The following is a 25034-nucleotide window of genomic DNA, read 5'->3' on the forward strand; positions in this document are numbered from 1 at the left end:
AGGGCATAGGTAAGATCAGCTCAGTACTGGGATATTTCAGGCTTATTTCTAAGAACCACATCAAGCTCTGGAGGTAGTCAAACCTTTGGTGAGCTACTGGCTGCAGGAGTCTGAAGAACACACCCTGCTGACACCACTGACCTGCATCTTAGTTTATCACCATTTGCTTTGTGTGAGTTTCCAACCTACCTTCTGTCGCCTCCTCCTCTTCAGCCTTCAGAGTAATGCTACCCCCAATACCCTTTCTGTCTTGCTTTCCCAATTAATCCTGGACCTTTTCTCACCATCCTCCACACCTCTACAAAACTCTCACTAGAGCCAACAGGACACAATCCCGCTATTTTATTTCACTCTCTCTCTGACAGGGAGTCAGAACTGGCACCATTTTATTGAAATGCCAGGAAGAGCTCCAGTTTAAAATAAGTGGTCACAGGATCCTCTTTGTGTTGCCTTAAGCAAGCTCAGGTTTGCCTGAGCTTGCTATGTTAGTCTGGATTGTGGCTCTCCTGGGACAATAAGTATATAGAAGGCTGGAGCAGAAAACACAAGCCTTGGTGGTGTTAAATCATAAATAAACCAACAGCAGCAGGCACCTCCTCTGAGCATAAAAAGGAGAATCTTCCTTGTAATTCATTTAACTCCACTTTTCAGCTGCGAACTCTATTACACTCCTGAAACCTGTCTTAATTCAGAGAGTACAGCTTTTCAGCTGAGCTCAAAAATGAGTCTGGCAACAGAGTTCCCTGAGGCAGAGATCTCTAGAGCAGGCACAGCATGAAAACATTGCCTACCTGCTTTAAGATTAATTTCTTCCAGCATTCACTGCAGCTCAGCACCACTGGCATTTGTGCCTTCAGCTCAAGACAAGGCCATACCACTAATGTGTGAAGTACTTGGAAAATGGTTTGAAAAAACAAAGGAGAAAAATCAGCATCCTAATCCTGTGCTGACATAAACCAATTTTAGCCCACCTGTTTCTTTGGCCCTGAAACACTGCACCTTACTGTCATGTTGCTGGTACTAGTGTGGATAACAGTAAAAAGCAGGGCAAACCTGAAATTAGGATCATCAAATTTGTAAAAGCAAAGATAAAAAGCAGTGACAGAAAAGTGGTGATCCACAAGACAGAAAAGTGGTGATCCACAAGGTCCTGCATAGCAATCTTCCTTTCACGATCAAAACCACTGATTCAACACACTGAAGATGAAAAGCACAGGGGAAGAGTTTTACCACTACTATCAAGTTTTCTTATACCTGTGTTTCGTGAGTAGCTACCCACAAGCACAGGTATTTACTGACAGAGTCAGTTAGCGTGCTGTGAGCAGGGTAGGTAGGTGTAGCATACCCAGACTCTACATGGCTGATACGAAGAACAAGCCTGGACTCCCTTATTTTGCAAACATGAGGACCTCTGTGTGAACAACTTTTCTTATTGTCCACTGCAAACAATGGCACAGGATATATCAATTTGCAGCATGTTTCAGTTGTTGAAATTTTTATACATTTTCCAAGCACATAATCTTGCATTCAGGTTCTGACTGTCCTGGCAAATGATAAAACAGCTACTTTCATGTATTGCAGTGAGAAATGCATTTATTTCATACGTGGGTTCATAATTAACTTTAAAAAGACAGCTAGCACTATCATATCTAACAAAACTTCTTTATCCCCTTGGAAGTACTGCTCTGTGTATTACTAGGTGCATTCTCCATCTGAAGGAGTTGATTTTCTTCTGGGCTCAGGGTGATTATGCATCTGAGCAGTAACTACAATTACTGATGATGTGAAGGAGAGTTGTGCACATAGCACTCATCAGTGAAGACTAGCTATCCCTTTCTGGCATACCTCTTCCTCTCCTTATCCCCTGACGCTGTATTTGCCACTTTTCTGGAAACTGTGAGGCAGGAGATTAGCTCTGCTTCACGAACTCTGGCAGCTCCATTCCCGTGCACAGGGTAAGCACTCCTGCCTTCTCCAGGGCAAAGGCTGGGTAAGCAGCATCAGTGAATTTGTGCCTGATGGCAAACAGCACCAGTCCTCTCTCTGCATTGAAGAACAATAGCCTGCCACTACTGTAATCCAACAGGATGCCAATCCTGGCCAGGTGCTCCGTCACATGGACATCACTCATCACACCAGTGTGAAGAAATCTGTAAAGAAAGCTGTGGGAAAATAGAAACCAGAATACAATGAGCCTCCCCACAGCAATTTACCAGAAATAACCTGCAGCTTAATTCCTATCTATTAACAGGTGGCTGCATACAGCAGCCTATCACGTGGTTGCAGCATTTTGCTCGGTACGTAGGCAAAGCAAATGTGGCATCACTTCAAGCCTTGCTTGGCATCCTGACAAGTCTTTTCAATTGACATCTTTGGACTCATAGAAAAAAATGCCTCTTGGATGTTTCATTTAACTAGTAATGTTCATACATCTATATGATTTCACACTGAAAAAAGTGTACTTGTTTAGATCAAAAGCACCTTTACAAAGCAGCAGGGTGGTGCCTTACAAACCTCCAAGCAGCCTGGTACTGGCCTGCAACCACAGACTACCCCAGCATCCTGCAGTCCTGCCACAGTGGCAGGTGAATGTCTATCACTGTGAAGGACAAGAAAGGAGAAAACACCTCCTATCAAGTCTTGACATCTCCTGCAAATGGAAGTAGGTTCTAAAAAGGCTGCATTTATGGAAATAAATACCCTTGCTGGGATTTAGTTAAGCAAATCAGGATAGGAGCAGCAACAAACTAGTTCTTTCAGTTTTGTTCACTGTCTGGATGAAGGGTGCTAAAATTTTCTGTTTGAGTTTGATTTTACTTTTTAATGTGCTTTATAAGACCTGTTAAACTAAGAAGATGTCTAAAGATCTTATGTAGATGGCCTTTTCTTATTATTCAAATTTACATAAAGGAAGTAGAAGAATCCTCTCTGCTTTCATCATTCTTGTGGCTGGCCAGCTTTGTTTTCATGAAGGACAAGTAACTTCCCAAGTGAGCAGACTGAATCCTCCTTACCTGGTTTGTGTAGGACAGCACCTCATGCACCATGAGGTATCACTCAACCCCAGGACATTGCTCTGCGTTATTGCCTCATAGCAAATCCCAATCCTGTAGCTTCTGCAGGCAGAGACAACAATTTCCCAGTAATGACATCCTTGAGCAGGCAGCAGTTCACCCAGGACTGAAGGAAATCTGTTTGTGCAAGATGCAAGACAGTAAAGAAAATGTGGTGGTAGACAAACTGCATTGTGCTATTTCTTTAGTCAAATCATGAAGCATTACATAAAATTACTCTGTTGTTCTAACTGCAGGATTTTATCAAAGATTTAACTGAGAGTCTTTTCATCTTTGCATTGAGATGGACTTATCGAAAAGATCTCAAATTTAGAAGGCCTGTTCAAGCTAGAAAATCTGGCAGTTTTATGTAAATATAGTCACAAACATCTTGTGTACATTCAGTGGTAACAGCAACAAAAAATGCTTAAACCAGTGAATCCTCATCACCTTTTAAAAAGTCCTACCAGTACAGCACAAGTTATACAAGTGGAGACCTGTGCTTGTCCTAGGACTGATATCAATATGTCAACCTCCCTGCAAAGTTCTCAATGCATAGAGTTAGCCTGGTACAATCACGTTAACGTATTGCAGGAGCACTTCCTAGCTCTCCAAAGCCACAAATACTTTGGAAAACTTTACCAATAATGCCCTCAGGAGAGAAGCAAAATATGGAAGATGGATTACTTCTATCCACAATGTATTAAAAACTAAAGCACAAAGCTGACCTTCTCAGGGCAGCAAAAAATTGCTTTGAAACTCTGATGGATTAAGCAGTGACCATGGGCTGAAACAAATCAAGCAGCCCAAGTAGGTAGCTCTGCCTTTGATTTCCTGGCCATTCCTTAGCGTAACACTGAACTCTTCCCAGTAACTATATCAATCCTACCACTGACCTTACTGAGATGTTACAGAGGGGTTCAATTGCATGAAGTACAGAGGCTGCATGATCAAAATTAAATTGAGGGATCCATCCTGAACCCCATAGGATGGTTTTGCTCATCATACTGCTACTCACCCAGTGAGTTTGGTTTTTTCAGGAAGGTGGATCACTGTTGCATTAGAAGAGATTTGCAATGCAGGATGCGCTGTGTCACTCAGCAGGCGAAATCGAGTTCCTGGTACAATTTATGACAAAGAAACACCAGGTCTGAGAGGCTGGATACATTAACACGAGATGAACCATAAAATGTTAAGCAACAACTACAGCCATCTTATCTGGACAGGGCTGTGTCTGCTGGGAGGTAGGAGTGATAGAAAAATGGCAAATGCAAGGAGTCTTCCAAGCTGAGACAGCAGTCTAATATTCAGAAATCCAGATAGGTGATAAAGAGGTCTTCAAGAGTATGTAAGAAGTTTGAACAATTTTCAATGAATTGCTTTTTACAAAATAGTGAATTTGAATTTTGAGGCTGATTTGGAAGAACCATACATAACACTATTTATCTGGAAATGTTAGAGTTTGAATCATCTATTACATTTTAAAACTGCTTTGTATGCTTCCTCATCACTCAAACTCCATTAGGTTTTAATTGTGAGAGGTCCTCTTTAAGGTCATGACAACTTTTATCTGATCATGCTCTGTCAGATTCAAATAAACTGAAATCCCTGAAGAATACTTAATCACTTCATCTCTGACAGAATTCAACATTTTTGCTTCTGAAATCACACCAGTTTTACACAGAACATAAGTATACAAAATTCAAGTGAAGTAGTCCTGATTATGCTAATTTTAAGCAGAAAAAACCCCGATATAAATTTGAGTTAACAAGATAAAAGCTTCAATAACCTGGTCACAACCATATTGGGAACTTCAGATATAATTTCCAAAGAAAAATGTTTGGCTACTTTGCCCTTCCATCCCATTGTTTTGACATCAGAAAATGATGATGATTTACCTTTAGTTGAGATGAGTGCTGCTTCACTTTGTTCACTTATCCCAAAAGGGTTGACAGCCCTCAAGTAGAAGAAATAGTTCACATTAGGCTCCAGGGATACTTTCAATTCAGGTTTCCTTATACCAGCGAAAGATCTGCAAATGTTGAAGATACATTAAAATGTATGCAGGTATCCAAACTAGGGAAGACTATATTATGCCAACAGCCAAGTTCCCTATCCGTAGTGTTTACTACTAAAAAAAAACCCACCATACAGAAACTCCAAGTGAGAAAGGCAAACATTGTTTTCACAAACAACTGGTTATTTAGGAGCTTCAGCATTTCACTTGAGGGCTTGTCTTCACTTTGTCTGATGAAGTATGAGGCCTTTGCTCCTGTACCACCTTATCACCCAGTGCAGTTGTTTGGTGTAAATGGTCACTTTATGTTCATTTTGTGGCATACTTCATCACATAAAATTTGAGCAGCACAGAGTCAAATCCTCATCTGCCTCCTGGGAAAAGTCTGCTTTTTTTTTTTTAATACAAAATGAGCAAGTTTCTGAAGGAAAAACCCACCTTTTAATAATTAGTTACATGACACAGAATACGCTTGTGCTTTATTATCTGGCACATGCTACTAGTCCTAAAGAATTGATACTGTTATCTGCGACAGCACAGAATCATGCTTTTATCATAGAATCTTCATAGAATGGTGAATAACTTTTTGTTAGGGACTCCTCACTCACAAATCCTTCAACAGCTAAGCCTGGGCTCTGTCTTTGTTGCGGTATCATGCACTCTAACTGGGCAGTTTTGCAGGAGGCAGAGCAGAGGACCTGCCTTCACACAGTTTCCTGCTTTGGCTATATTCCCCAGTGCAGTGCCTCAAAAACTCCAGCCCTCTCATCCTCTACCCCTTGTGTCTTGACACACTGCTAGAAAGCAGGAGTCAGCACCCACTCAAATTGTTTCACAGGTGCTTTTAAGTACCAGTGAATGCATTTGGGTGGATAGAAAGATGCCATTTTATTTTCTACATTGACAGCAGTATGAAAGATATGCTTAACAAATTCTCTTGCACTGGATCTTGATTTTCCTCATTTTTTGCCTGTTATGATAACAGCAAAGCCAGACAATACTACACTTTGCATGGTATGCCTGCAGGTAAAGACTGTTTATCTGTAAAAAGTAGATAAATCTGTATAATTTCCTCCCAGAAATGCTTTTAGGAATCTACAAGGCAAGTACTTAAATTCCAGAATGGGAGACCTGCCTTTGGAGAGTCAGCAAGACACTTTTCCATTTCACCGCAGGTTTGAGAGTGGAGCCCACCATGATCTCTCTCCACGATGACAAGCAATGCCTCTGTGAGAAGCCAGACTAAATGAATTTTTCCAGCACAAATTGCTGTGACCCCAGAGGAAGTAAGGCAAGTCAGCAGTCAGATCAGATAGTTTCTATTCATTAGGGGTGACTGTTCTTACACATATGTCCCACCAGAGAGCAGTACAAACTGAAGAATAATCAGTGCTCATCCATCGGGATTTTTCTCATGCCTGCTTCTGCTGCACTTACCACATCGAGATAAAATCTCACAGCTCTTAATACACCAGATTCCTGCTTACACCACAGAGATCTCTTTCTAGGAGGATGGCATCTTCAGAAAAGACTGGTGCGTCATCCTTATTAGTCTGTGACAGGTATTTTGCACTAACAGTTATTAAGAGCAATCGAGAGCATTGAGAAAATGCACTGGGTATTTCTGTGATCCGTTCCTTCAATTTAAAAGAATTTCAGAGAGTCTGGGGCTCCAGCATGATCAACACAAGGCCATGCTACTTTCAGGGAATGTGTTACATTAATGCTGGAACTCATGCATTAAAGACAAATTACAGAAATTGAATGGTTTGTTTCACCCTCGTTACCCACCAGGGCCCTGACCACAAGATCACTTCAGCAAGGCACTGACAGCACAGCAAGCTGAAAGTGTAATCTGATAAATTGACTGATGAGAACACAAGCTCCTTAGACTTGAGTACAGGGGACACGAGAAAAAAATGATGGATTGAAGAAAGTGGTAAGATGGGAACAAAAAAGGAGATAAATACGAAAGAAGTGATAGAAAGGCAAAATAAGATAGAAGCAGAGGTAGGGGAAAAGAAGTAGGCACCTAAGCTTTCAAGAAATTTGCAAATGCTTCCTAGGCAAGACTTACCAATATGTTCCTTAAAAGCAGCACACTGACATCTTTCATGTGAATCTGAAGCACAGACCACCAGAGAGGAGTTTTGAGCAAAGAGTTATAAGTTTTTGGGCAAAGAGTTATAAGTAAGATGAAAAGAGGATATGCTAAGCTGTTCCTTGAAAGCTGTCTGTGGCACTCTGTAGATCAGCATGCCTTAAGTACAGTGATGCCTTGTACACGGCTCCTTCTTCTGTCTTCTGAAAAATGTCATGTAAGTCAGTAACCTTCCAAAGAATTTAGATCTTCTTTTTCACTATGTACTATTTATCAGATGATTAAATAATAAAACACAAAATAATTTCTAAATCCAATTAGACAGTTACATTGTGTTATAATGAATAGACATGCAGTATTCATACTATGGAGCATGGATCCCAGAGATATCTCACAAGTATTTAGAGAACGTGTTGGGTCCAGCCATTTACAGAACACGATCAGAAATCAGAGCTCAGACTTAGGTCCCTTACAAATATGAAATTCTCCAAATCAGAATTTGGATGCATTTTTAAGTCAGAGGGCAATAGCACGCTTCTTTTCAGTCGTAATAGTGAGACAGAAAAATCTTGACTTCAAGCAGATCTGGGCTGTAAAACAGTGATCAGATTTTTGAATAGCATTCTCTGCTTGGTAATCTATTTCAGCCAGCCTTTAAGCTGCCTAAGAATAAGAGCCCATCAATTTTAGCTATGATTAAGGCTTAAAAACAGTTTTGCTGCTGCCAACTAATGAAACAGAATATGCTGACAAGAAGGAATTCCATTAGATACATTCTGAGCCAGATCCAAGGGCAAAAGAAGCTGCATGCAAAGAAGAAATAGGTCTTGCTATCTGCTGCCTCTCCAGTCTAGAGGGTAGGGTGAAGGGGGAGAGTGAATACTGAGGGGTCTCCATCAAGCACAGTAGTTTATCATGCTTTAGATTTACTCTTCAAAAGCAAGGATGAGGAGAAGATATGATCAGCTCTTAGCTTACAGCACACAGGTTATGTGTAGGAGAAGGCGAGGGAAAATGCATCCTGACTGTGTTGGTGGAAGGCTGTTTCATTTCTGATTTCTTGTAACAAGCACTGCAGATGGATCTTCCTCAAGCTCACCTTAAGTAGTGAACTGCAATTTTGAAAGAAAAAGAAATCCACCTACAACTTTTCTAATGTCAGATAGTTTCTACTTTATATACACCTGCCCCCTTTAGAGATTATTTGAAATGTAATAATGTTGTTATCAAAATGTGAAGCATCCTGGTCTTTAGATCAAATGGTACCTTATTTGCACTGTCCTCTCAATTTCTTAGTATTGTTGATATAAAAATTAGTGCATAGAAAGTCAGGAAGCATTCGAAGTAAGTATTTTAAGTATCTCCTCTCAATCCCTGTCATTGTAAGAGGAATCTGTAAGAGTGAAAATCCACTCTCCAAATATCAGGTACATGCTCTTTAAAGCAGAACAAAAAGGACTTGCATGTTCCTTCACCTTTAACTTGCCAAGGAATATTATAGTAGCAGTTTTCTGCTAAATTTGTGATTTCTCTGGCTTTAGGGAAATCTGATGCTGTCTTTTCATGCCCATTTATCTCATCAGCATCCTCATTTATTTAAAGGAAACAACATCTAGGGGATATTTTTTAATATCGCCTGAACCAAGCAAATGATATGCCTTGCAGTGATTCACAACACCCTCTGTGCTATAATTGTCATTTCCACCCCCAAGATCCCACTGAAACAGTACCTCCAGAGCTGTGCTGCTATCACTGATATTGAGTTAGGGTGAAAGTATGCAAGCTTCTCAAGATACATGTGGAAGCATACTGAAAGGGTGCCCCATGAGTGGAAAAAAGCTCTTGAAGCTAAAAATAAAGAGCGAATAGCACTGAGTTTGCTCCCAGCTGTGCCACATGCCTCCTCTCCTCTCCTCTCCTCTCCTCTCCTCTCCTCTCCTCTCCTCTCCTCTCCTCTCCTCTCCTCTCCTCTCCTCTCCTCTCCTCTCCTCTCCTCTCCTCTCCTCTCCTCTCCTCTCCTCTCCTCTCCTCTCCTCTCCTCTCCTCTCCTCTCCTCTCCTCTCCTCTCCTCTCCTCTCCTCTCCTCTCCTCTCCTCTCCTCTCCTCTCCTCTCCTCTCCTCTCCTCTCCTCTCCTCTCCTCTCCTCTCCTCTCCTCTCCTCTCCTCTCCTCTCCTCTCCTCTCCTCGCCTCGCCTCGCCTCGCCTCGCCTCGCCTCGCCTCGCCTCGCCTCGCCTCGCCTCGCCTCGCCTCGCCTCTCCCTCTCCCTCTCCCTCTCCCTCTCCCTCTCCCTCTCCCTCTCCAGATTAGGTCACCAAAATACCCCCTGCTTGCTGCTATCTGCAGTCGGTAGAGTTAGAGGGAAGGAAAGTTATGTATTTCTAATACCTTGTTTCCTGAGCTACCAGGACTATCATGTGGGCAATGAAAGAGAAGAGAGGCTTGCTCTTCTTGTTACAGCATTAGACTTGCTCCATAAGGAAACTGAAAATTTCACTCCGTAGAAGTGCTGGTCCTGCACTGTCAGAGAGGATGACATTCAGTAACTTTCATTTTCACAAGCTCACCACATACTGCACCTATTTCTGCCTTCCTGAGTCTTATGGATTTCTCATGATGTGACACAGGTTTTCCATCTGAACAGCCTACATACCTAATCCCTGGACTACGTTTCTCACAGCTTTCCATCTTCCACCCACAACTCCATTGACTTCTCAACACAAAGCGGCTGAAGAGTGAGAAAATAGCAGAGCTCTTGAAACTGAAAGAAACATTTCAAAGCATCACTCATAAAGATTCTGGAAAAAGATTCAACCTGGGAAGGAGCTTTAAAACTACTGCAGCAGACCAGGGACTCATTTTTGCTGAAGATTTAAGATGATTTTATATGAAATCATGTCCCTCAGGTGGCAAGATGGCAAGAAGAGAGAAAGGAGAAGGGAAAATGTAGATGTGGGTGGACGGTTTTTGATTGGTTGGTTGGTTGGTTGGTTGGCTTTTTGTATGTTTTGCTTGGTTGGGATTTAGTGGTTTTTTGTTTGGTTGGTTTGTTTTGTTTTTTGACAATATTTAAAAGGAAACTTTAATGAGATTTCATTTCCAAACGTGCTTCATATTCTCTCCCTGGGGAACTGGAATTGCTCCAAGGATGTTCTTGGAGTTATTCAAAAACATCCTGGGCAACCAACTCTAGGGGGCGATGCTTGAACAGGGGTGTTGCTCTAGATGATCTCCAAACGTCCCTTCCAACCTCAACCATACCATGATTCTGTGGCATGCTGAAGTTTGCATGGGGCTGACTTAGACCACATGTCTCTAGCAGTTGAATGAGGGCCTTTCTCCCTGTTTACTCCCTTGGCAGTGTCCTTTACCTTGGGTGAGCTTCCAGAAAGACATCTGTGCCTTTATGGATGGGATCATGCTGCCTTCTCCAGAACTTTTCTTGACTGTTCTTACCTGACCTCTGCTTTCACACTATGCCCACAGCAGCAACTGAATGAACCTTCTAGGACTGCTGAGAAATGTGTCTGAACTCCCACCCAGGGACTGGAAAATTGCTTAGCTCCAGGGCTGCTGCAAGCAAAAAAGGCACACGTTGTCTATGTGAGGGCTCCACATTTGGCTGATCCCCAAGATGCATGCTGCTCAGGAAACCTGCAAATGACAAATTCCAAGCTTTCAAGGAAAACAAAACCAGAAGAATCTACAAAATGTGAGACCAAAATTCTGGGTGTGTATAGAGTCAGAGTTTTACTGCCTTATATAGATACTTGGATTCTAGTCAAGTTGATTGACTTCAACTCAAGTTTTCTAATTCTAAATTGCATCTTCGAGGGCCTTGGATACAAGTGATACAGGTATGTTCTCCATCTACCACTGGGCTTTTTTCCCCTCAACCTTATGTAAAATCTCAAACAGAAATCTTTAAAAAAACTTCTCCATCACGATAACAACTTTTGACATCACAGAATATTTCCAGGTTATTCTAAGGGGGATAATTTGCGAAAAAGAAAGAGGGAAATTGTTCTTAGGGAAAGTAAGTGGCAAAACATTGTCTTTGACACAGAAAAAGAGGCCAAAGCCCTTCTACAAATAGAGAATTTTAAATTATAGCAATTCTGAGAAAATTCATTGTTTTGTCCTGTGGAAAGTTTTCACACTTGTCACAGTTAAAGGCCAGCTTCTGCTGACAGGGAGGTCAAAAAGTCAAATGTGACTCAGTATAATTATAAACATGTTAGATTTTACACAAGGTCACTTGAGAAAGCAAAAGAGTCTGTTCTGGAAGCTTTTTTTGCCACATTTATCACCACACAAGGGAGCGCTTGGTGTTGCCAACACCTTGCTCATGGATTACAGAAATCAGCACAGTTTCTGATTCAGTTTAGAGGAAAACAGTCAATTTCAGATAACAGCACAGAAACTTGAGGGCAAACAACCAGCATATGTTTCCGGAGCAGCTCCATTATCTTTGACCAACAGTGACTTTGGCAGGTTGACAGGGACCTGATAGCCTCATGAAATATGCAGGAAACAGAGCAAGCCCCTCCGAGAGGCAGGAGAACTGGGCGAGATCTCTCATTGCAGTAATGCAGCAAACTCATACTGCATGATAAGAAGTCTCCCACCCACACAGAAATTTTTAATTTCAGTTTCCAGCCCACTTTTGTAAGGAGGAAGGCAGTCACAATTTCACAATGTACTTCTCTCTTACAAAGCTATGAACACCTCAGTCCACTCAAATAATTTTGACTGCATGAAACCCTTCCCTCCTCTTCATGGAGCTCTTCACTCTCTACCCCATTTCCATGATGCCCACATGAACTAGCCCATAGGTGAAAACCTTAATCAGACTTCCCAGGAGGTGGAAAAGACAACCTCACCTGGGCTGAGACTCTTCCACAGGGTGCTGTATGGCAAGTCACTCCTCTCCACAAAACTTCTCAGATCTTTGCAATTATATTGTGCTGGAATATTGTCACAGTTTTTAAAAGGCAAACAAGCAAAGACCCCCAAGCCCCATAGACATATAGGCCACCGTGTAATTCCCTACCTACAGCTGAGGAGCTGGAACCAGATGAACTTTATGGTCTTTTCCAATCGAGGCTATTCTAAGATCCTATGATTCTGCAGCAATTTTCACTGCATTTCAGCACAGTGCACAGTTACATAGCTCAAGGGTGCCAACACCTCTCCTCCTTGTTCTCTCCTCTATGCAGCACAAGCTTATCTTAGGGGAAACCAGAGAGGGTCTGGCATAAACAGCCACTGCCCCGAATTTCAAAGCCACTCTTGGAGCCCTGTGGCATGCCTGCACAGCCAGACAGCATCGAGCTCAGCTGCGCCTTGTGAGGCTTCTCACGCACGTCCAGACAGCACAGACGGGTCACCATGCTGAGACACCCGTATCACCCTTGAGTTCTGTCTTGGTCTCCACAAAGCGAAGAGCAAACTGGGCCATGCTGGTCCATCACTCGCCTTCCCGTGGAGCTGCCGAGCTCTGCCCTGGGGCCAGGGCAGCTGCGGGGCCGCGATTACTGCCCCGCCCAGCACAGCCCCCAGACTTCTGCCTGATTGCAGACAGCACTACATCTCCACTCATTTCATTCCAAATGAAAGGGATTGTCCGGTTAAGCAGGATAAAAAGGAAGCATTTTTATGTCTCAGCCTAATCCCACAGATTAGTGCCTGCCCCTTAAATTGCTCAGCACACAGAAGCAGATTTTTTTTTCTAGCGTGGCTGCAGGCAGAATAATCTCCTGCGTGATGAGGCGCGGTCTGGGGGACGGTCATTAGCGGCTGCCGAGGGTGGCCAAGGGGCTTTGTGCGCGGCACTGACCTGAGCCCTTCTCCCTCGGGCGAGTGCTGCCGGCAGTACTCCACGATGAAGGACTCGGCGGACGCGGGGGCGGCGCGCCAGCGGACCGTGGCTGTGTCCCAACACACGGTGCAGTCCTCGGCCTTGATGGTGGGCACAGCGGGTGCTGGGGACACAAGGACACGTCAGCTCCACTGTCAGCAGGGTGCCCTTTGGAGGGGCATCTTTGGAGGGGAAGGAACAGCTCCCTCCTTAAAAACCCACGCGATAGATTTTTTTGCCCATCCAGCAGTGTTCTTTTGCTTGTTTGTGTTTGAATGGCAGAGGGGTATATTACAGGGAAAACAAACGATAAAAACATGCCGGGAAAGTAATTGTGAATATCTGTGCATTTGTCACATCCGTTGAAGGGTAAATTTTTATGCCTTTCCCCAAGCAATGTTTCCTCATTTCTGCCAATCCGCAAGGAGCAGAGCACTGAGGCAGCACTGCCTGCAGCTCTCCCTGCATCACCTCCATCCTGTCCTCAGCAGCCCCTGCATGAACTGCACCAGAAACATGTGCTGCTGCAAAAATGACAGGGAGATGCTGACTTTCTGTTTAATTATGTTCTGGTTATTTTTGCAATGCTAAAATTCGGTCCCGTAATTTCTCCTTTTTAGAGATTCTCTTTAAGAGCTACAGGCCCAACTGCAATACAGAAAACAGAATATGAAATAATGCACTAGCTGCAAGTAATCAAAAGCTATTGTGTGAAACTGCAGATTCAACACTCTAGGCTGAAAATAGTTCAGTTGTATTCTCTTGCTTTTTCCCATTCTGGGAAACAGCAACAGAAAACACCTTATGTCCTGTTGTGAAACTCACATAAACAGTCCTAATGTCAGTACTTTTGGGGTTCCAAATAGGAAAACCTAAGACAAAAGTCGGTATTAGATGATTTTATGACAAGATAATAGGACTTTAGGAAACATTTCAGATGCATTCTGGTTTTTTAAGAACAATGGTTTATTAGAAAAGAAAAACACCCACAAGTATTTAACAGTTTCCTGGTTTAATGAAAATCCGGAGGTTAGCAGTTCAGGTTAACTTTTACTTTATGTTTTACTACAGGAACAGCTAAGGTACATATTCAGCAGAACAATGATTATGTGGGATAGAGCATCATCAGGTAGTACCTCTTTGTAGCTTCCTTAGCAATAGTTCCTTAATTGTCTTCTAGTTAATTTGATTATTATCTGTTTCTAAACGCATCCTTGCTAAAGAATTAAAACGTAATAGCTGAATTCCCTAATACCTGCATTCAGCAGCTTACACGAACACCTATGTGTAAACAGTATGTCACAAGACATTAAGCTTTTTTTACTGTAACTTGAAAATATCTGTCTAAAGAATAGCTGAAGTGAGCATACCAGAAAAAGCTGTTACTGTGCTTCTTAGATTTTTTTTTAACAAATTAACTGTAGCTGAAATACATCATTTAATTTAATTGTAATATTCTGGAACCTGTGTAATTGATTGTATAAGAGGCAAAGAGCCAACAGGGTGAGAATCACTCAAGTTTTGAGGAACAGAGAAGGCGGTGTTCACTGCTGTGTCCTCAAGGATTGCAAGGAGTATCACCAGATCAGTTGTAGGGAAGGGGTCAGGGGATAGAGGGATACTTCCTGCCTTCAGCATCATTCCCTCACAGCAAATACTGTTTGGAAACAGAATATCCCTCAGCTGAGGGAAGGATGAGCTGTGAATCTGGGAGGTGGAAGAGCATGAATCAGGGGGTCCTGGGGGGATGGTACAGCAGCATCTACCTGCATTCCCCACAACTCTCCAGGCTACATTGACACCTCCATGGGTGCAGTGCCAACAGAGAAATTTTGTGGACATTCCCAACAACTGGAACAGTCTCACCTTTGTTCAGCTATTAAAGTGTCTATTCCTACAACTGCATATACCAGCAAATTATTTTCTTGTGCAAACTTTTTATCTGAATTTCTAAAAAAAAACCCCTCTACATTCTTGCTTCTGAGTTTATTGGGCTACTTGAAGAATTGAAATATTTTTTTCTTTATATCAAAGCAGCTGGACTCCCACTAAAGAACTGGATTCCTTTACTGGTGCTCACCTTTCTGCCTTCGGTGTTGAAGAGATGCAGTAGTTTTGCATCAGCCAGTCCTCAGCAGGGTCCCTACAAGTCCATCTGGAGCTCATGCACTCCAGAGGGAATTCAACTGAGCTTTGAGAGAAGACGTTTAGTAAGCCCACATTTTACCCAGTTTATTTTTTTTTCTTAAAGAAACAGACTGAAGGAAGCCATTAAAGACTTATATAAATTAACTTTTCTTAGAAGGATTCAATTTTTAGGAAAAGGTATGGTGAGCCTAACACTGAAAGGCAGAGAGATTTCTTTAAAATAATGGTTTCAGAAAGGTGAAGCCCCCTTCTAAAATTATGATTTATTAGCTAGCAATAACTCATAATTATTCGTGCATTTGGCAGAAAGTGTGCATCATGTTCAAGTTGCATTGCTGAGGCCAAAAAATTTAATTTCTCTTTCGAGTTCTCTGGAAAATAACCTTTGTTAAAATATAAACCACAAATTTAAGTATCAGGGAGAATTATTAACAGATTTTAAGTCTAGTAGATTAAGCAATAGGCTGGAAGCTGTGGCTGCTGCCAAGTGATTCTAACAAGAAACTCAGTGTGGTACAGAATTTTTTGCTATAAAATTGTTAGATATCCTTGCCAGTATTTGTGACTGCAGGAATGGAATAATCGTTTTTATCCTGCTGCACTGAAAAAATTGTCTGACAGGAGGGCCTCAAACACAAGGACGCTTCTCCTTGCTTGTAATTCAAGAAGCAATAGTTTTGTCAATACAAATTATTAAAGAAATTACAGTAATTTCACGAATACAAGCCGCACCAATTTGACCAAAAGTTTGGTGGAAACCCAGAAGTGCGGCTAATATTCGAGGGCGGCTAATACATGAACAATATTCTAAAAGCTGCCAACACGGAAGTGAGAGCCCGCGGCAGCCCCAAGCCAAGCTGGAGCCCGGCCGGCCCCGGCTGAAGTGGGAAAGCCTGGCAGAGGCGGGGCCTGCAGTGTGGGGGCGGGCGGCTGAGCCTGAGCCAGCAGGGCGGGGCAGGGGGGGCGGCAGAGCCCGGGCCAGCAGGGCGGGGGAGCCCGGGAGAACTGGGGCTAGCAGTGCAGGGGAGCATGGCAGAAGCAGGAAGCCCGGCGGGTGGGGCTGCCTGGCAGCGGGGGAAGCCCAGCAGAATCGGGGCCAGCAGCGTGGGGGAGCCCGGCGGTGCGGGGGCCAGCAGTGCCGGCCAGGGCGAGCAAAGGCGGCGGCGGTGCAGACAGGAGGGGGCGGCCGGCGAGCTTGGCGGCGGCTGCCCCGCTGGCAGAGCCTGGCAGCGGCGGCAGCCCTGCCGGCCGGGCGAGCTAACATGGCGCAGGGCGGCCGGCGTGCCTCGCAGCGGCGGCGGCGGCTGGCCCGCCGGCAGGGTGACTAAACGCAGCAGTGGGGCGGCCGGCGTGCCTCGCAGCGGCGGCGGTGGCTGGCCCGCTGGCAGGACGAGCAAACGCGGCAGCGAGGCAGTGCTGACGGGAGAGGGGGGCCAGTGAGTGTGGCGGCAGCTGCAGCACCACCCGGCCGGCCCCGTCGGCAACCATGAGCGGGCCGAGCCTTCCTGGCCCCGCCCCGAGCCAGTAAACCCCGCTATGCCACGATCCTGTTACTAATTGGCCAATTTGTGAAAGCTGCGCACGGATTCTCGTTACGAACGAAAGTGCAGCTAATATTCGGGGTGCGGCTTATCTATTGACAAAGACAGCAACATTGTCGAGGCACCGGAAGTGCGGCTTATACTCCGTGCGGCTTGTATTCGTGAAACTACTGTAATGCTCAGAAAAATTATTCAGTCAAATGAAGCTCACAAGCAATACTCATCTAGTTACTCATCTCGATTTATACTACTTAAACAACAGCAGAGCCTTTCAGGCACACCTGAGATTTGTGTCCCACTGAGCAAGACACAGCATGTAACCTTAGCAAAGCAGTCCTTCCCTTGAAAAATTAATACCTTAAATCAGTGCAACATAGATGTATTCAGGTGGATGGGAGAGAGGCAGAACATGCAGCCATCTTCTGCACTGTGGGCAGGAGAGGGAGCAGCAGGAGGGAGAGCTAGGTGGCCTTCCCAGAGCTTCCACACTGCAACACACTCAGAAGATAAATACATGAAATGTTGCCCTGATGCCACAGCCATGTGGCCCAACACTAGAAACATCTTCAAATTTGACTGCCTGCAAGTTTCCTCTCAGGAGAAATTATGCCACTATCTCTTAGCACAGGGGAATGACCATGAACTGCCTCCTATCTGCCAGATGGGCTAAATGAAGCAGTTTCTTCTGCTTCTTCTGTAACACCTGGATTAAATTGGTCTAAGGACCTGAAACTTGTAATAATAAAATGACAAAAAATGTACATACCTGTTTTAAAAATGGCTTTTTCACTGGGTAAACTGCAGCCTGTTCCATTCACAGCCATGACCCACACACTGTAGCAGTGATCTGGCTCCAGGTCCTCCAGAATGCAGTGGCTCTCTTTCACTGTCACTCTGTACTCTTCCATTAAGGCTAGGAGAACACACACACATAGGACCTCACCCTCATGGTTGCACTGTGGGGCTTACAACTAAGCCTCTCAAATAACATGTTAAAAACAGTCAATTAAAAAATCCAGAAATTATTGCTAACTAAATTCTCCAAGTTTCACTATGACAGAAGCTTTTGACGTGCTGTCTTGGGTTACAAACACGTGCCCTTGAGTTGAGAATACACAAATGCCCTTCATGGCAAGTGGAAGTTATTGCACTCAGTCCTATTGGACTGCAAGTTTGGGACATGCAACCAGCAGTTACCATGCAACCCTGGTGTCACCACTCTGTAACAACATTTCCTTATAATGAACTATATATCTAAAATGAACTAACTTAGCTATAAATTACAGAATATAAAAAGCCTGTAACATCCTTTAGCCTACACATATATGGATACACGTATTTGTGCACAGCCTGGTCACTAGAAGTGACTTTATGTTTTACTTTGAGCTTTTTAATGAATGAGCATTTCAATACCCTCTTATTAAATTTCAATTTTTACCATTTGAAATATTTTGAAAAAAATCTTTGTCTACATGTGAAAATACTGACTACCTTTTTCTAATGTTTTTTGAAGGAGGGCATATTTCTGAAGGACATGCAGGGTCCTAGAAACATAATGAAACCTGTCCCCTTGGGAGCTCTGAAGTCCCTATGAGTAACAATGGGGCAGCATGGACACATCCTCTCTGCTGCTTTCTGATGGTCAGGCCTCTTCATGAAAAGGCACTTCAACCAGTGAAAACAGCTGCCCTTGCACACCATGATATTATTTGCATTTGCGGGGACAAAGGGGAAGTAAAGAAACAGTGTCTTGCTCATGATCTCCCCAACAATTGCCTGTCTTTAGTTCTATGCATGACATCTTCACAGCCATTCTTCTTCCCATATCCTGGGCACTCCCCTGCAGCTTACCCAGGCCAGGGCAGAAAGGGCAAGATCTTACACACCCCCTGCATCTTTGCTGGTTTGCAGCTCCTCCATACAGTAGACCTGGAAGCAGTCGATGGTATCCCCGTCATTCACAGCCCAGTAGACGGCAATGGAGGTGCTGGTGGCTGAGTTTGGCTCCTGAGGTATGACAGTTGGTGTCTGTGGGACTTAGAGGAAAGTTTTCCATTGTTATACATGCTCCTGTGTTTTCAGCCAAATTACCTACAAATTCATTTTCAGTCAGGTTGCGTATTTCCACAGAGCAAGTACAGTAGGCAATACAGAATACTGGTGCAGTTTTAGGGCAACAGATCATTGTAAACTAGGAACATTAAAAAGTATCTGCTCAGCATTGGAAGGCCCCATTTCCCTTACAAGTCTGGACAAAATAAGATACAGTCCTAGTACTGGGACGACCCAAACCCAGCACAAAGCGTGTGCCTACACCATCCTCCAGAGAGATGTGCGTACTGATCCCAGAAACATGGGCAGGGGAAAAGACCTGGAGGAGATTAGTGCAGTGTGTCAGTGCTGCTGATGCTGACAGCAGCAGGGATGTGCTTCAGGCAGAGAAGGCTCAACTGCTCTGGGGAGCAGGAGGCTCCCTGCGCTCTTGGGTTCACCCCTACTCCTGGGTGGACTCCTACTGCACACACACAATTTGGCACTCCTTCCTGCCACAGTCATTTCCCCACTGACCAAGGGTACTGAGAATTCTTGGTTTGCAGGTGAACCTGGACTCTGCCAAAGCACCTGAATCCCATGGGGCTATGAGGATCATTCCTCACAAAGCGCTTGAAAGATCTCAAGGCTCCCCAGCTTTCATGCAAACTTTTGTCTCCTGATTGACACAGATCCAGCCCCAGATGAGATATTGTTCTCGTCTGTGATTATGTCATAGTAGAGAGGGAGGGCAAAGAAAGAAGCAAAAAGCCCCAGAAGATGATAATTGTTAAAGTGATTGCAGGGAACAAAAATACATGGTTCTATTTCTTCACCCAGTAAATTTCCATATTTCATGAATTCTCTTAGAATCTTAGCAGAAAGCTTTAGCTTTCTTTTCAGTTATCTCCACAGTAATGATGATGATCCCCTGTGGCATGAACAAGGCAAATGCAGATGCTGGCTGTTTCCTTATGATTTATAGAGAGAGAAACGAGTACAGTAGCATTACATCTGCTTCCCATTGAAAAAAAATTATCCTTCTTATTGCTAAAAACAATCCTCATTTTGTCTTTTGACTGCATCTAGAGTTGGCATTTAAGAAATTTATCATCTTTAGGAAAATACTTCCTTTCAGTGAACATGGTGGGGAAACCATTTTTTTTCCCCATGAAGTTGCCTAGAAACCACTATTTTTGATCACAGAAACCCCACAGTTGCAAGATTTATTATTATGCCAAATCTGAACAGAAGCTAGTTTACTGAATGAAACTTTTGGAAAAAAAAATCACAGATAAAAATTCAGTTCAGCAAGTGTGAAACATTTGATTTCTAATTTCCTTTTGCATAATATGAAACAATTTGAAAAGAAGCAATTTCATAACAAGAAGCTGAACTATTTTCTTCAGAAACAGAACATTTACACATTGTCTTCTTTTAAGTGTTCCTTTTTCAAGTGAATTTTAATCAAAAAATGAGGTATTTGCAATTTGAGTTTGACTAAATGATATTTTTCAACAGAATAGTGGCATATATTCTCATCAGTTTAGTTTTCATTGAAGTCCTGTGGTGTACAGAAATTTTCCATCATGCTATATAATCTCCACAGTAATGCATATGTTTTCTGATGTAACGAGACACAATATTTCCTCAGCATTGTGTACCTGAAGGAGAGCAGATACATTCCTCTGTGACCCTATCAGAAACATTTTTACAATCAGCAAAGGTCCTTGCCTTCCAGTATAAAAAGTCAGGACTTGCAGTTGGCTTTGGAAATAATTATTTTTAAATTTTTTAATTATTCCCACTCTTCTATTCCCAGGCAGAACTTGGGCTCCATTACGCTCAACAGCCTGCTGCAAAGGTTTTTTTATGCTAATGTATTTATGAATGGAAATGGAAGGAGGAAGAATTTGAGGGAAAAGGGCTTTTCATTAGTGGATATGGAAAATTTGGAAATGGAGGGCATTTTGAAGGAAAGATGTTTTTGAAGTGGTAAAAATAGTGTTCTATGAAATTGTTCAGTAAAACACGATTCTTTCTGAAGGAAAATACATGGGTTGAAGAAACTTGGCACATTTATATGCATTTCATCATATGGCTTCAGTCAAATAAAATTCCAAGTGTCTGAAAATGGTCCCCCATATGTGATAAATTATGTGTTCAAGGCATTCAATTCCAAATCAAGTTTCATGTATACACATAAAAATTTTCCTTCAGGAAGTTTGTAACCTTGAAAAAACAAATTATCAAATAAATAAGGAAAAAACGCACCAAATTTTTTGTCCCACTGCTTGCCAAAGTAAAAATCATGATAGCAGTTGAAATACTTTGCAATAAAAGTGAAGACAGAAAACTAGGAATGTTAGAGATTAAGTAAGCATGAAGGATAAGGAGCTTTGAAGGTCTCTTACTAGTGGACAATTATTCATTTGCAGTTTGTCAAAGCAAACTGGTCTGGAGCCAGCAAACAGAGTAGTTAATGCAAACTAATCCAGAAAGTAGACAACAACAGTTTAGGGAAATAAATGTTGGAGTGGCTTGTGGGAAGAGAAAAAACATATGACCTTGCCAGTAGGCAGTAGCCTAGGAGGAATGAACAGTTGCACCCATGGGACTGCAAGTGGAAGTTTTGGAACTAAGACAAGACACACAGCACATTTACACCAGCAAGTTAACTGGTAGAATGAGTTACAAAAATGTAACTCATTTATCTGAATTTTATCTGTAACTTTTATCTGACTTCCTAAAGAAATGACCCTGCAATAATGCTGCATGCACAAATGTTTCATCTGAGAAGCTTCAAATGCCACCGGCAAATTCATACACATCTGACAAAGACATTAACATCTCAGATATATTTGAGTTCCTCTAAGTCTAATAAAAGCAGTGGCGTGGAGGAGAGAGACAATCTTCCCATATTGACTCTGCTAAGTGCACTCAGCCCTTATTAGACACCAGAGAGTCTGCATAAGGTGGGCGCTTCTCCAATGTCCCATTAGTCTTGAAAATTCAGCCAGTGAATGAAGCACCTTAGGGAATCTAATGCTCTAGTTTCAGTGCTCAGAGACCAAACATGTGAGAAAGGGGCTTCCCTTCAAAACCCGGGGAATGACTATGGTGGCAGTGGTGCATGTAATGACGAATGGGAGGCCACAAAGCATGACAGTGAGGTGTGAGATCCCTAAACCACTGTTCTCTTGAAAAAGAAGCCCCGGAGTGATGTTCCCATTATGAAGAAAATGAATCCACAAAATGGTGCTGACAAGATCTTTGTTGACAGCTGTCCAGATCTAGATAATATGCCTACATATACAGGCTGAGCCCAATCAGGCTTTTTAAAGGACATGAAATATCAGACAAAGATAAATAAGCTCCTTTCTCACATGCAATTTTCACTACTACCTTCCCAGGCAGAGGCTGTTTCTAGCTATAGTTAACCACTTGCCCTTCACATCTCTTGGGAGTTTCAGGCACTTCCATTCACTTGTGACAAGTCCAGGGACCTCAGCCATCAACCAGCCCCCTGCTCTCATTCCCACACCAAGCATTCTGGGGCTGCCACCCTCAGAGGAAGAGAGCTCAGGAGACCCTTTGATTGCTTCTTCTATCTCTGCATGCAAGGAAAGCAACTTCTTTATCCCTGGGAGATTTACAAATCAAGACCTTCAGCTTGTCTGAGTACAGATGTCTGAAATGATGCAAGAATCCCCCAGTTTAGCACCTCTCCCTCTTGCTTATCTTACTGTACCTACTATAAGCCAAACACTTGCACACAATTAAACTTCATTTTGCATTCAACTCTGATTGCTAATTACATGGTTTGCAAATCTACACTTCTCAAATAGATTCTATTTTTAGCTTCCTGAAATTTCCAAAGCATTGCCAAAATGTTAGCTTTTGTGAAGACAATATCCAAAGTTTCTTACCAGCCATGTGTTGTAAGGAGTGTTGATTGCTTTGTCCTGGACTGTCTGCATAGTGCTCAAACAGTGAAAAAGCACTGGGCACCTTCTCTAAAGAGAGAGTGGTATCCATTGCAGAAAGTAACCTAATTGGAAGAAAACACATATCTGTCCACATAAATGCTTTAGGGTATTGCATAATTTTCTAAAGGCCAGAAGCAAAGACCATATACTCCCCGTATTTCCTGGGAACTTGAGGACAGCATGCAAGGAGAAGCTGTCTCCCTGGTTTTAAACATTTAGACCATACTGCAGTTTCAAATCAGGAGCACAGTGAAAGTGCACATGGTCTGTTTTACACTTAACCCATGAGAATATGAAGGTGTGGAAGTTTGTAGCAAGACTCTCAAGAACGTTGCGGTTCAGGCTTGCTAATGCAGTGCCTTTAATGGCTACAAACCTTAGAGCTAAGTACAGCAGCTGACTCCAGAGATGTAATGTAAAGCAGCTGCTTGTGGCAAGCCAAAAACATGAGAGGGAAGATAGCTCCCACTTGAATAGTCTGTATTTGCTGGGTTCATGATATGAAAAACACCTAAAACATTTTTAACTCTGGGACAGAAGCAGCCTCAAAAAAACAGAAGAAATTTTTTTTTCAAGGCATCTGAATTTTGTATTTCTCCCTTTCATTTTTTTTTTTTTTCAGTCACTAGAGTAGTTAATTATGCATAATCTTAACAAAGCACAACAAACGTAAAATACACTTTCTTTAGAAAAACATGCATTGTTAAATAGATTTATTCTTAGCCTATTTTAGGTGGACAGGTATTATCAAACTAAAGTAATAATCAAGCCCATGCACCAAACAGAATAAACTTTATTGTGTAAGTAAAAAAGTAAAGATCAAGTGGACAGAAAGCCTTGGAAAATTGTTTTGTCCCATTTTACCTGCTCTAATCTTATGCAATAAACTAAATGCAGCTACATGGCCAGACAGTTTGACTTGCAACAGGTGAGTCCAGATTTATAGTTCTAATTCTGGAGATTAATAGAAACCTTGAAGTAGTGTTTGGCACATTCTCTTCAGATCGCTCTCCTGGGGTTGTAATTTGACTGCAAACTGAAACCCTGGTGTCACTGTTATACCCCAGTCCGTGTCAGCACACATATCCCTGTGCTGGCTGAGGCAGCACTGACAAGGGTATGTTTGATATGCACTGCACGTGCCCAAGCCCCTGGGGAAAGTCAGGGGTGGTGGACTGGGCAATGAAGTTTTGGGGGCTTGAAAAGAAGAAGCCTGCAGCCAACTGCTCTGAATGTTTTCCCTTTACTCTAGAAAAAAAATTTTGGGGAATATGGGCTTATGTTTGAACACTTCTCTCATAAAGGATGGGACTCACCAAAATAACTCCCTTGAGAAAATCGCGCATGGCAGGAACTGTTTGTGATTGTAAACATTCACTGGTGTGTACAGGCAGACCATGATGCAGTTATGATGAGGCACCAGCCCTCTGACACACCCTGAACCAGGCAGTGCCAGTGGAAAGCCATAGGAAAACCTCTGCTTCCAGTCTCTTAGTCAGGTTTTGAAGTCTACTCGATCTCATTTTTCTGGCATTGTGTTCAGAAACATAGTCAAACTACCTGTGTTGTTTTGTGTTATAATTTTCAGAGAGTAAGTGATACAGAACCAGGCTAGTTAAAAAAGAAATGTTGTGGTGATACGTCTGATTAGACCCAAAGGTGGAAGCACAATTACAATGGTTGTTGTATATATATGTAGTACATGTATAAGTAATATGTATGTATATATATGTAGTAATAACTTCAAGGAGCATCTCTTAAAAAATGTGTGTGGTAGAGATTTAAAATTGAGCTGATGTTTTAATGTGCTATTTGTTTAATTAATGTATTACAGAACATGTGCAACACTTCAAAACCAGTCAGTTACAGCAACTATAAAGCCACTTTTCTAAATTTCATTATTTGCAAGGTTTATAAAGGTAGCTCTGATTACCAGCATGTGTTTTCAAAGCTCACAAAAACTAAATTAAGCATCCAGCATGCTAGGCCTAGTACTCACTACAGTGCACTTAGCCCATACTTCATGTACCTTTTATTCAATTCTTTAGATGACTAGAGAAGGGAAAAGAAATGTGTTAACAGTTTTCAAAACCCCCAAAGTGTTGAAGAGCCAATCATGATCATCTAACAGTCGTTCTACTCTCCACAGACATAAAACACAACCTTTATTGACTTGAGGTTGTGTGGAAGGCTGCTCATTCACACCAGCTGAGAATTTATTTCCTTAGGAATATTTAATTTCAAAGCTCTGGCTCAACAAGGTATTAGAGTATAAATTTTAAGTGCCTGAGGGGCC

The 25034-nt window shown here is 42.6% G+C and overlaps 1 protein-coding gene across 1 annotated transcript in view; it reads right to left on the reverse strand.

The window, feature by feature from the left end:
• Positions 1 to 1409: 1409 nt before the first annotated feature.
• Positions 1410 to 25034, reverse strand: part of CMYA5 (cardiomyopathy associated 5) — a 53096-nt gene continuing 29471 nt past the window's right edge. The window contains exons 5-13 of the mRNA XM_033085085.1: positions 24768 to 24790; positions 22679 to 22800; positions 18605 to 18754; positions 17485 to 17631; positions 13009 to 13153; positions 4952 to 5085; positions 4072 to 4171; positions 3015 to 3191; positions 1410 to 2162 (exon numbers count right to left, since the gene is read on the reverse strand). Of these exons, the coding sequence (XP_032940976.1) occupies positions 1910 to 2162; positions 3015 to 3191; positions 4072 to 4171; positions 4952 to 5085; positions 13009 to 13153; positions 17485 to 17631; positions 18605 to 18754; positions 22679 to 22800; positions 24768 to 24790 (1251 nt within the window). The 3' untranslated portion in view covers positions 1410 to 1909. The remainder of the gene's footprint in view (positions 2163 to 3014; positions 3192 to 4071; positions 4172 to 4951; positions 5086 to 13008; positions 13154 to 17484; positions 17632 to 18604; positions 18755 to 22678; positions 22801 to 24767; positions 24791 to 25034) is intronic.

The sequence above is a fragment of the Catharus ustulatus genome, chromosome Z (genome assembly GCF_009819885.2).
Source record: "Catharus ustulatus isolate bCatUst1 chromosome Z, bCatUst1.pri.v2, whole genome shotgun sequence".
In the NCBI taxonomy this organism is placed as follows: domain Eukaryota; kingdom Metazoa; phylum Chordata; class Aves; order Passeriformes; family Turdidae; genus Catharus; species Catharus ustulatus.